This window comes from Thamnophis sirtalis, unplaced genomic scaffold (assembly GCF_051295495.1).
Source record: "Thamnophis sirtalis isolate CommonGarterSnake01/CBP01778 unplaced genomic scaffold, rThaSir2_p1.2 scaffold_5, whole genome shotgun sequence".
NCBI lineage: Eukaryota > Metazoa > Chordata > Lepidosauria > Squamata > Natricidae > Thamnophis > Thamnophis sirtalis.
The window spans coordinates 131,220,794-131,234,295 of NW_028261385.1; the positions used below are offsets into that span (position 1 = coordinate 131,220,794).

At 38.0% G+C, this 13,502-nt stretch overlaps 2 protein-coding genes across 6 annotated transcripts in view; both read right to left on the reverse strand.

The window, feature by feature from the left end:
- FBXW11 (F-box and WD repeat domain containing 11) overlaps nucleotides 1-13,502 on the reverse strand; it is a 78,697-nt gene that overhangs the window by 18,667 nt on the left and 46,528 nt on the right. For all 5 annotated transcript variants that reach the window (XM_014066512.2, XM_087716896.1, XM_014066511.2 and 2 more), the window contains one exon: nucleotides 12,741-12,966. In XM_014066512.2, the coding sequence (XP_013921987.1) occupies nucleotides 12,741-12,966 (226 nt within the window). The remainder of the gene's footprint in view (nucleotides 1-12,740; nucleotides 12,967-13,502) is intronic.
- LOC148045645 (uncharacterized) lies at nucleotides 8,984-11,039 on the reverse strand. The gene has a single exon (XM_087715165.1). It carries the CDS (start codon nucleotides 10,528-10,530, stop codon nucleotides 9,793-9,795), a length of 738 nt encoding a protein of 245 aa, XP_087571291.1. The 5' UTR covers nucleotides 10,531-11,039; the 3' UTR covers nucleotides 8,984-9,792.

Here is a 13,502-nt window from a genome sequence, read left to right on the forward strand (position 1 = left end):
TGCTAAGTGATACATTCATTAGGCAAAACTTCATATAACTTCATTGCTTAAGAGACAGCAGTTTTGTTAGTCCTGGTAGAAGTTGTTAGGCCAGCACTATGCCAATGGGTGATGTGAATTTTAATACTGTATTTTTATTTTTTATTTCTATTTTTAAAATTTTAAATGTTTCTTGTCTGTTGTGAGCCGCAAAGAGTCCCTATGGGAGTGGGCAGCATACAAATTCTAATAAACTTGAAACTTGAAGGTTAGATGAGGACCTCATGCTTCTCCCTCCCTACCACATTTGCCTCTGCTTCAATTCCACCCTGCCATTTGTCTCTCCTCATCTCTGCCCTTCTAACCATCCTGAACTCTACTGCCTCCAGCTGACATTTGCGTCTTCTTCCTCCTGCTACTGCAATACTACTGATGAGGCAACGCCCGGCCTGGCCCTCTGCAAGGCAGCTACTGGCCGTATGCAAGGCCTTCCAGACTATATCAATCTCATCACATTCATCAACCAAACTCCACATGTTTTCCCCCCTAAATTGACAATGTGCTCACTCACATTCACCATTCATTACCTTCATTTATTAAATTCATTATTTTATACTAGATCAACAAGGAAGAATTAGTGATCAGTTAAAACATATGACTTGATGAAAAATAATTAACAATTAAACAGCCCACACAATCATTTATGTCAATTTATATCTGATTATATAGGAAAAGACTGTGTGGAGGAAATCTGTGACTGTATTCAAATACATTGGAAAAAATAACCCCCCTCTTTCTCTGTAACCAGGAGACCAAACTTAAACTTGACACTTTTAACTCTGGGAACAGCCTTTACTCCAGCAACATCATCTAAATCATGTGACACTATAGTTTGCCTGAAGTTTGAAACAAATGCCTTCACCACTACATGCTAACCGCAACTAACTTGACAAGAACAGTCTATGCAGACTAAACATTCTACTACAATTTTTTTAAAAGTTCATATTGTAATTATCACTTTTTTCCATTAAAAAGAAGCCAGAAACCACAAATATTTTCCATTTTATGTATATGTAGACAGGTGCACATTTCAGAAAGGATGGTAGCAAGAGGAAACTAGCTGAACATTCTAAGTTTATATAAAACTATCTTTTTTCAGAACGTTTTGTTTTTTTATGTTACACTAGCCAATTATAAGATTAATTCAGAACAGCTGACAGAATAAACTGTCATGGCCATTTATGTATCTTTCAGGATTATGCAAACACCATTCCCTCCCTCCCTATTTCTTTACTGGTGAGATTTTAAAACTACATTTCAACATAACTTTTTCAATAATGATTAGTGCTTGCTATTTGAGCTAGTAACATAATGCTAAGATTACACATTTAACCAAATAAGCCACAGAAGCTCAAGCATAATGCATCTTTGTTTTGCACTGCAAATGGCTTCCCTAAACAATGCACCCTTTTAATTGCTCTAGAATACAGAAAGCAAAGCTTCGGTGAAAGGCTATGCGGGTTCCGGTTATTTATTCAAAATATTTTCCATCCCCTTCCTGAAAAACCACTTAGGTGGTATGGTATGCAGGGATCCAAAAGTAAAATGGTAACAAGAAAAACACCAAGGCTTGGACTTCTGTTAATAATAGCACTACCAGGGAAACATTTCTTTCATGTAGGACCCGACTTAGCAACTTGCTGGATAGCTTCCTTGGCAGCAATACACAAGTAGTTTGCCACTCTGGTCTTCCATCCTGACCAGTAGTGGGTTGCAGGCAGTATGCCCCAGTACGGGTGTACCGGTGCCTGCCCGGAGCACCGAGTACCATTCCAGTACGGTGCTCCGGAGGGCCCACCCGCACGCCCATCGTCCTTACCGGTCTTTAAACTCTTCAGCGCTTCCATGCATGGCATGTACAGCGCCTGTGGGACGCTCTGCCAAGCAGCTGGAGCTTCACGGAGGCTCACACTGGCATTGCTGAAGGGTAGGACGCATGTGCGCGCTACGTGCATGCACTGCGCACGTTCATGTGGAGGACGCAGGGCCCCGTTGCAACCATACTGGTTGCAACGGGATCCAGAACCCACCACTGATCCTGACCCAGCTTAGCTTCTGAGCCCAGCAAGGTAGTCCTGTGCTGCAATCTGTTTTAGTCACAAGCATCATTCAAACCAAAACAAGCTACTTCTTGACAACTTTTCTAAAAACATATATGTTCTACAGTTTGGGAGTAACACCGAGGAGACAATTTTTAGGGTGCCCAGTAAGGCTTTTTATATTTGCCCCAAAGGCCAAAACAAATAAAAAATAAAATAAAATCTTATGAGAATGGTTAACAGAAAATGTTTGTGATCAATGTATTCCAAATACTTTAATAGAGAAATTAAACATTTAAGTAAATAAAAATTAAATGATACGAACTGCAACACAGGCAAAATGGCCCCCAAACTATCAAGAGTTGACATATATGTGCCCGTGCATGTTCTTTTCTCAATTGTTGCCTTAAATTTTCCATTGCATCTCTAGTGAAGATGTAGGAGAGCAAATACATTTATGGCAATCTTGGCAGAATTTCCCAGATACTTAACTTTGCATAGCTTGATTGGGTCTTGGCTTGGACTGGACTTAAAGCTCACAGACTCTGCGTGGCTGATAAAGATTCTGTGTTGCATTCTAGGTGTAAGATGCTAACATAGTTAGCATGTCAACATGAAGGTCCAATTCTTACTTTATATCCAGTTTAATTTCAATATTTCTTTCTTCTATTTTTCCCATCTTTTAAGTGACTGTCTACAGCTACCTGAAAGAGCTGTGGTGACGTAGTGGTTAGAATATAGTATTGCAGGCTACTTCTGTTGCCTGCTGGCTGCCTGCAATTTAGCATTTTGAATCTCAGCGGCTGAAGGTTGATGCAGGCTTCCATCCTTCCAAGGTCGGTAAAATGAGGACCCAGATTGTTGAGGGCAATATGCTGACTCTGTAAAATGGCTTAAGAGAGGGCTGTGAAGCAGTATATAAATCTAAGTGCTATTGCTATATTTCTTTATGACTTTGTCACTTCCGGTTTGCTCGTAGGGCCATTTTTCGCACCCCCGGAGCCTTCAGGAAAACCTCCTAAAGGCTCCGGAGGGTGGAAAACGGCCCTACGAGCAAATTGGAAGTCTGTTCTTGATGGTTTGCCAGTAGGGTCGGGTTTTCGCCCTCTAGAGAGTTCAAGGAAGCCTCTGGAAGGCAAAAAATGGTCTCAAAAGAAGGCTGAAGTCAGTGGCCAGCGCATGCATGCATGCTGGAGCTGACAGGGCACTGCCTCGCATGCCCTAACAAATGGCTCCGTGTGCCACCTGTGGCATGCGTGCTATAGGTTCACAGTCACGGCCCTAGGAGATGTGGAGATGCCTGAAGCTCCTGGGTGATTTTAATTCATTGCCTGAAGAAATGAGTTCTCTTGATGTAGGGAGGAAATCACAGTAAGGAACAAAGAAGGATTTTTTTAGAAAAAAAAGAACTAACACTAAAATAGTGTTGAAATCTTCACAAAGCAGGTCACTTAAACAGCCCTCAGGAAACCATATTCTATAGCCTTGGTGGAACGGGGAGGAACTATGGGAGATTTGTAGGTTTGTCAATCAGAGGCTTGGTGACAGATATGGTATGAGATGTAATTCTTGACTTCTACTCTGACTTGCACAAGTCATGAGAAGTATTGTAAAAGCATAGTTCCCAAGGCACAATTAGAGATATCATTTCCTTGGTTTTGCACTTACTTTTTCTTGACAAGAAGTAATAATAGTTCCTTCAGATAATCCATGGGGGTTATTATCTCTTTTTCCAAATTTCTGAATTCTTAGAAAGTATTAATTTTAACTATGGGGTATTTCAGAAAAGCTTACAGTCTGGTTTATACAAAAATGTCCTTCTGTGAAAGTTTGAATATGCAGTAATGCCTTTAGGATTGGTAAACAATCTGTCAGTCTTTGAAAGATATATTAATCATGCTTGCTATGATTTTCTGGACGAGTTGTTGATAGCATATTTAGATGGTTTGCGGATTTACTTAGAGGCTCATTCTCTCCATAATCAAGTTTGAGTGGGTTTTTTAATGCCTTCATGACAACGTTCTCTATGCTAAGCTGGAGAAATATGCCTTTTGCTTATCTATATTAACTGCTTATCTATATTAACTGTATTAGATATATTAGAGCTATCATTTCCCCTGGAGGTTTTTTATATAGCTAGTTAAAATATACTTAGTGTTGCCTTGGTAGTGACTCTTTATACTATCAAAGACATATAGCATTTCCTGAGATTTTCCCACATTTACCATAAGCTAATTCATTATGATTTTGACCATACTATTGGCTTTTTAATTAAGAAGAATATCCCTTTTAAGTGAGCTTTCCATCCAAACTGACAATCCATTTCAGTCCATCCTTCATCCAGTTCCTTCCTATCACTGTACAGATCCAGAAGGATAAAGCTTTCCTTTACTGTAAAGTCTTCTTAATATCTTAAGAAAGGTAACTCTGTATTTGATAACAATTGTAAATATTTCATAGGAATTTGGGCTCCAGGAAGGAATAAGATTATGGTCCCAATAAATATGGTATGAGTAGTAGACAGCCCATTCTCAGGACAACCAGCAAGTATAAGTTACTGCAGCATGTTAGCTAACAGGGAGATGGAAAAATTGTGTATAATATGTGATAGGAACTGAGCACAGTTGCCAATCTTCAGTTGTTTCAATTGTAATAAGGTTGACAAAGTAAATTGGAAGCATCGTCATGTGACCGGCCAGAATTGTTAAAGTATGAGAGCTGGTTATCACATCAGTAAAAGTCTAGTAGTCACTTCACACAGAGAGCAGGTGCAATCTACCTCACCTCCATTAAAAAGCACAAACCTTATCCCATCTACCCAGAAACGGTGTAAAGAAAAATAGCACAATCTTTCTTTCTTAATCTGAGTGTGTATGTTTCTCTTTTGAAAGTAGAGTAACTTGCATGGAATTCTTCTGCTGTTCCTGTAATTTCATTCTGAATAAATCTTGCTGTTCAGAACTCAGTGAAATGTGTTCTTGGGAATAATTGCTTCCAGGCAAGGCTTGCCAGAAGAACGAACATTTAGACCTGTAGTTGTACTCTGGTACTACTAGTCTGAGTAGGCAGTGCAACTAGAACGGCGATGTCAATGTATTCTTTCTGAGTTTGGGTTCCACTTGGCTTCTAGTCACCCTAGGGAGAGGGACCCTAAGGGCGGAGACTGCATTAATTTCCAACAATCCGGATCTAAAGCATTTAAGGAATCTACTGATGAAATTCACATTCCCTCAAATACTTCAGATGAGGGAAATTAGCAAGGCATCCTTGGGCAGCAGACTCTCCTTAGTAAACATTGGCCTCATATACAAGGCTGCAATTTCTCTCTAGCACTGAAGTGCAACTCTGCTTGCTTCCATTTGCACAGAGTGGGGGGGGGGGGGGAGAAAGGAAAAGGAACCGTGCTGCCTTTCCTTCCCAACTTCCAGTTTTATAAATATTTGAAAAATGTATATGGAAAAGAAAATCAAATTCATTTTCAAAAAATGCAGATACATCATGGCTACAAAGAAAATCAAATGCATTCCATGCAAGAGATTGTGAGTATACAACATTGTACAAGTGGAACCATTTTAAATTAAAAATAAATAAATACTGTATCGCGTTTCAAGTTTCAAACCCATTTTTCAAATTCGGAATAGTTCCTCTGCATTCGAAACAAGCTGTTTAAATGATTTTGAATGACTCCCAAGTTCGAAACAGAACCATTCTGAAGCTGAAATACTTCCAAAGTGATCAATCCCTTAGACAGCATTTTGAATTCAGGACATGCATTTTGAGTGTAAGATAAACATCAAATGGCCTGTACTTGGTATTGAATTTAAAATATTTTGCACAACCCCACCAGACAGCTAATAATACAGAGAGGAAAAAATAGAGAAAGCCAAAGAAAAGAAAAGTAAGAAGTTTAAAGACGGATAGCGAGGATGAATCTGGGGAACATCAAGCAGCAGCAGGTCAGGAAAAATGTTTAATAAAAAATTATAGACTGATGGATCATTAAGAAAGTACTGAAAATAAAAGAAATGGCTCTCGTTCCAAGTGCACAAGGGTGGGGGAAAGAAAATTAAGAGTCAAATATTACAACAGTGAATTAGCTAGCTTATATACAGTAGGGAGAAAAAAGATAAACAAGACAAGAAGATAGCATGAAGAGACCTAAGTCAGAATCAAAAGCTAATGACAACCCATCATGAAAAGCCAGCACACTAGCAGAGAATATGAATCACTAGCGTAGTCTTCATCCAATTACCATTCTTATACATTTGGCTGAATATTACAGAAAGTCAATACAAACAAGATTGTCTTCAGTTCTCTCGCTCTTTTTGAAGCATCACTGAAGGAGTGACAATATTATTAATAAACTGATATTTCAGGGGACATAGGAAAGGCAGTTACTTAAAATCATTTCAACAAATGTAATCAAAGAATGTCAAACTGCCCTGACTGATTTGATTACATGCCATCAAGTCGGTGTTGAACCACTCAGATATTCTTTAAGATGATCTGTCCCTAATCACTTGTCCTTCAGGTCTTTTGATGATGATTTTAGGATGGTTGACTCCCAAAAGCAGAAATTGCCTATCATTACAATACCCACACTGATAAATCTATGCTTGGTTGTTGTGCCTATTATGATTGAGTTTGGTTTTCTTTGTCTTTAACTTTAGTCTCATTTTACTGAACTATTGTTATGGTTCATTGCAGTCACCCAGATGTTCAGATTGCATTTGGCATTTTATCCATCTATCAAGTCCTTTCCAAAGACTTAGGATAGACAGATATGGATGTTGATGGTGTTAAGAAACATTGTCGCAGGATGTAAGCTGTTCCAAGTAAAGTTGCTTTTTACAACTGACTGATGGTGAATTTATCAGTGCTGTTGGACTTCAAGTGGTGCTTCAGTTGTTTTGGGATTGCATCCAAGGTGCCTATTTATCTGAAATGGTATAGGGTTTTCTGCTTGAGCATGGATTGGACTAGAAGACCCCAAGGACTCTTCCAATCCTGTTATTCTGTTATTACTAGTGGTATTGCACCTTTGCTCTTTTTGCCACAATCATTCTATTTCTATTTGCAAGTCTTTGTATTATTTTATTATTATACTTTATTCATTAAACATGAAACTCATGTTTCACAAATACCATTGACTGATGCTAATGGTTGATACAGGTTGCTGCCAGTGTCCTAGGTATCAACCAAGTACCTTCTTAAAATATACGATGTTCCTTTTTAAAACAGTTTTTTGCAGTTCCGCTGGTGTTATTGCAGGAAGCTGCAATTTCTCGATGTATCTTATGAAATTCTTGGACATGGTACCAAGTGCCCTGATGACAATGGGTATCATTGTTACATGTTTCATCCATAATTGCGTAGTTTCCATGGCCAGGTCGCGGCATTTCGTGATTTTTTCCAGTTTTCTTCAACTCTGACATCTCCTGGTACCGCGATGTCAATAAATTGTATGTTTAGGTTTTCGACAACTGTGATATCTGACGTGTTATGTTCCAAATGACAATCCATCTGTATTCGAAAGTCCCACAAGATCTTCACCTTCTCATTTTTGATAACTTTTTCACTTTATGTTCCCATGACTTTCTGGATACAGGTAATTCATATTTTTTACATAATGACCAATTTAACAACTTGGTCATGTCTAGCTTTGTAATCAGTTTGTGAGATTTGCTGCATTCACATATTAAATGTGAAACAGTTTCGACTTTGTTGTTGCAAAGTCAGCAGTTTGGATTGCCGGGCGATTTTTGTATCTTTGCTTTCATGGCATTACTTTGTAGTGCTTGTTCTTGAGCAGCCAGTATTAAATCTTCCGTTTCTTTCTTGATGGTTCCCATCTTAAGCCATGCCCATGTTAGGTTATCATCACATTTCCCTTCAATGTTTTTCAAGTGTGGTCCATGCAGCTTTGATTTTCCATCTATTTAATCTGTCATCCAGCTGTTTTTCCTCATATTCTGCCTTTGTTTCTAATGTTTTTATAATGTTCTCCGTTTTCACAGCCTGCAGCAATTTTTCTGTGCTTTGGTTCACATAATCATTCAAACTTCATCTTTCTTCTTCTACAGTTTGATGGATTTGCAATAGCCCCTTATTTTTCTTGGCAGGTACAACCTATTGATAATGATGATTATTATTATTGATTTAATCTTCAATTCAATTCACAGTCTGGGACTGGTAAGAAGTCAACAAGTCCTAACCAAGGAGCTGTTAAGATAACGTCTGAGTAAGTAGGCAGTTCCAAGTAAGGTGGTTTTTTGCAAAGTCAGTATAGTCAGGTCTAATAAGTTCAAAATTTCCATATATCTAGGCAACCCTTTTGGGTATGCTCTACGGGCTCATTACTATTGGTACAACCACTGATTTCTTCCTCAACTTCAATTTGCAAATTGCAATATTTCATTATTTTTCCCAGCTGTTTCTCTTCAATTCATACATCACCTGGCATTGCAATATCAATGAACCAGATTTTTTCTTTTCTACAATAGTGATGTCAGGTGTGTTGTGTGCCAGATGTTTATCTGTTTGGATTCTAAAGTTCCACAGATCTTGACCTGTTCATTTTCAAGAACTTTTTCAACTTGATGTTCCCAGTAATTTTTGCTGCATTCCAACTCAAACATATGGCAAAACTTCCAATGTATAATTTTGGCAACTCAATCATGACATTGTAGATAATCAGTCTCTGAGACTCTGCTGCAGCCACTGATAATATATCTACTGTTTCATCTTTCTCATTGCATAAGCAACATTTGTTGTTGTTACTGCCGTGTTGATTTTTTGCTTTCACAGAATTAGTCTGCAAGGCTTGTTTGTTCTTGTGCAGTCAAATTATTATTATTATTATTATTATTATTATTATTATTAATAATAATAATCATCGCAGTCAGCCAGATGTTCAGACTGGGTTTGGCATTTTTGCTACCTCTCCAATCCTTACCAAAGACCTGGGATAGGCAAATCTGGATGTTTGACGGTGTTACAGGTATCATCGCAGGATGGAAGCTGTTCCAAGTAAAGCCACCTTCTGCAATTGATGGATGGCAAATTTGTCAATGCCAATGATGTTCAAGTGCTGCTCCAGTTGTTTTGGGATTGCATCCAAAGCACCTATTACTATTGGTACTACTTTTGCTTGCCTTTACCATAGTCATTCTATTTCTATTTGTGGGTCTTTGTATTTTGTTATCTTCTCCAGTTCTTTCTCTTCTCTTCTACTGTCTCCAAGAACTGCCACATCCACTATCTGGACTTTCTTGTCTTTCTTATTGACAATTGTTAAGTTTGGGGTGTTATATGGCAGGTGCCTGTCTGTTTGAATTCTAAAGTCCCAGAGCAATTTAACATCTTCATTTTCTATGACTTTCTCTATTTTATGGTCCCACCTGTTCTTGCTTACAAGCAAATGGTATTTCTTGCAGGTCTTCCAATGCACCATTGTTGCTACTTTGTCATGCCACTGCTTGTAGTCAATCTGTGCGATCATCTTGCAGCAGTTTACCAGGTAGTCCACTGTTTCTTCAGCTTCTTTGCATAGGCGGCACTTACTGTCTGTAGTTGTTATCATCATTGTTTTCCTCTTTGATTTGATTCAGTGTGGTAAAAACTTAACAGTTATTATTATGTGGTTAATCTTTGGTGAGATTCACAGTCTTTGGGGCTGGTTGGTAGCTCAACAGCTCGAGTCCTAACCAAGGACCTAGGAATTGTTAAGGTAACATCGGAGGATATAAGCTGTTCCAAGTAGGGTGGTTTTTTGTAGAATCAGAATGTTCAAGTCTGATAAATTTAAAATTTCCAAATAGCAAGGTAGCCCTTTAGGTATTGCTCCAAGGGCTCCAATTACAACACACGATTTCTTTTTCCACAGTCGCTCAACTTCAATTTGCAAGTCCCTGTACTTTGTGATCTTTTCTTGCTGTTTATTTTCAATTCGTGCATCTCCAGGTATTGCAATGTCAATGAACCATACTTTTTTCTTTTCAACTACTGTTATGTCAGGTGTGTTGTGGGCCAAGTGCCTGTCAGTCTGGATTCTGAAGTCCCACAAGATCTTGACTTTCTCATTCTCTAAAACCTTCTCAACCTGATGGTCCCAGTGGTTTTTGCTGTACTCAAATCCAAACTTTTGGCACAATTTCAAGTGAATAATCTTAGCAACTCGGTCACAGTGTTGTAGGTAGTCAGTTTGTGAAATTTTGCTGCACCCACTGATTAAGTGGTCGACTGTCTCGTCTTTCTCATTACAGAGGCGACATTTGCTGTTGGTGGTAACAAGTTGAATTTTTGCCTTCATGTAGTTTGTGGCTAAGGCTTGTTCTTTAGCTGCCAAAATAAAGCCTTCTGTTTCTTTTTTCAGTGCTCCTGATCTTAACCATTTCCCAATTAGCTTTTGGTCACCTTTGCCTTCAATACTTTTCAAGTATTGGCTATTCATAGCTTTTTTTTTTCTAATTTTCAGCTCGTTTCTCAATTACTTCTTTCTTATATTCTTTGACTTAGTTGTCTTTAAAAGGCCTCCTTTATTTACTTCCTTAATCATTGGTTCTTCACTTTTCTGGATGTAATCATTCAAGCATCATCATCATCATCATTATTAGTAGTAGTAGTAGTAGTAATAGTAGTAGTCACCCACAGCTCACAGTTTGAGAGAACTCTATTACCAGAGCTCATAGGATCCTTGCATTTTTCAGCTACCAGAGTGGTGTCATCAATATATCACAGGATATTGATAGTTCTTCCTCCATTTTGAAAAACATGGTCATCTTCTTCCAATCTAGTTTCCCTTAACATAAATCAGCACGTGTTTAATAATTAAGGGGAGAGTATACAGTGAGAGTATGTCTCATTCCTCTGCAACCTGGAACAAGTCTGTTTCACCATATTTTGTTTGTAATGTGTCTTCCTGATTTGCTTATAGGTTTTATGAGGACAATGACATGTTTTGGGATTTCCCTTTTCTAAATATATTCCACAGCTTGACCAAGTTGGAGGGTCTACAATGAACCTATTTCTATTTAACTATTTAGAATCGGATTTTAGAGTGTTCTGGACAACTAATCCCACACAAACCATTTTTTTCCTTCAAAAATGCAAAAAAGAACACTAATGACAACAGAAGTAAAATTTTAAAGTCAGAGAGAAGGAGGAAAAAAAACTGTGAGTAGATCAGCAGAAAGAGCAGAGAGATTGCCTTTCTTCCAAATGAGATTACAACAGCAGCTAGGAAAAGCACAGATACAGGTGAAACTTGAAAAATTAGAATATCGTGCAAAAGTTCATTTATTTCATGATGCAACTTAAAAGGTGAAACTAATATACGAGATAAGACTTATTACATGCAAAGCAAGATAGCTCAAACCGTGATTTGTCATAATTGTAATGATTATGGAATACAGCTCATGAAAACCCCAAATCCACCATCTCAGAAAATTAGAATATTACATGCAATCAATAAAACAAGGATTGTACATAGAACAATATCGGACCTCTGAAAAGTATAAGCATGCATATGTACTCAAGTACTTGGTTTGCCAAAAGCACAAAACCTGGTTCAATGACCGTGGGATTACTGTGCTTGATTGGCCTCTCCATTCTTCCTCCATACTCTGGGTCCTTGGTTTGCAAATGAGATGCAAAAGTTGCTCTCATCAGAAAAGAGGACTTTGGACCAAGGAGCAACAGGACTTTGGACCACTGTGCTTCATTAAGACCAGGGTCAACACAGCCATCTACCAGGAGATTTTAGAGCATGCTTCCTTCCACAGACGAGCTTTATGGGGATGCTGACTTCATTTTCCAGCTGCCCACACCGCCAAAAGCACCAAAACCTGGTTCAATGACCGTGGGATTACTGTGCTTGATTGGCCAGCAAACTCGACTGATCTGAACCCCATAGAAAATCTATGGGGCATAGCCAAGAGAAAGATGAGAGACATGAGACTGAATAATGCAGAAGAGTTGAAAGCTGCTACTGAAGCATTCTGGTGTTCCATAACACCTCAGCAGTGCCACAGGCTGATAGCTTCCATGCCATGCCATGCCACATTGAGACAGTAATTGCTGCAAAAGGGGCCCAAACCAAGTACTGAGTACATATGCATGCTTATTCTTTTCAGAGGTCCGATATTGTTCTATGTACAATCCTTGTTTTATTGATTGTATGTAATATTCTAATTTTTTGAGATGGTGGATTTGGGGTTTTCATGAGCTGTATGCCATAATCATCACAATTATGACAAATCACGGCTTGAACTATCTTGCTTTGCATGTAATGAGTTATCTCGTATATTAGTTCCACCTTTTAAGTTGCATTACTGAAATAAAAGAACTTTTGCATGATATTCTAATTCTTCGAGTTTCACCTGTAAGTACAATAGTACAATCCTCTTTAAACCAAATCCTTTGTCAAGGTTCAAAATTAGGGAAAACCTTAATGTAGTAATTTGCAACAACTCCATTTAAAACACACAGTTCAAAATCTATTTTTAAATGGAACAATACTGGCATCCAGTGGCCATCACAATTATTCAGCTGGAGTACAAAGCATATAATAATTGCTTTAGTGATTAATAAAATTTGTTAGGTGTGTAATGTAATCTAAACGGCTTAATTTTACATTTCATTACAACATGCAACAAAACCTACCTGGTAAAGCAGTGATAAAATCCCTTTGCAGCATGGGCTTTAAGTAGGAATTAATATGTCCATGCTGATAGTGACACATTCGTGAAATGAGGTGTTCCACAAATTCAACCTGATCTGATTCAGACCACTGGTCAAAATACTTAATACACAAGTCTTTTTCCTTTTCGTAATTTCCTTCAGATGGTCGTTTCCTTGAGACTATTACAGATGAAGTTCCATTGCTTATCTGTTTTATGAAAAACACAAACAGAAAAAAATATGTTTCCCCTTTAATTTTTAGAATTGTATTGCAGATATTCTATTACAGATATTAATAGCAATAGCCTAGTTATTCACATTTTGCATGTCATACATTTAGTCTAAAAAGTTTGATTCATTTCGAAGAAATACCAACTGGTATTCCCCCCCCCCCAATCCTGAATGAGAAATTTCTTATCACCTGATACATTCTTTATATATTTGTTTCGATCTGGTTTTCACTAAAAAAATTAGCAATTGAAATACTGTCACTAGAATTATTCTACCCCGCTTCCCCCAAATACAGAATAAATACTTCATTCTTAATAAATTTCTTGACAGTCATTAAAAGCCTTATCTATTCATCACAGTAACTGTGGCTAAACAAGTTGTTACTAACATTTACCACGTACTAAAGTACAAACTTCAGACATATTATGCAAAGTTTGGACACACTGTGCAAAGTTTCACACACATTATGTGAAGATGCAGCTTTCTGAAAAAGGCTCTGATGCTGAGAAATGT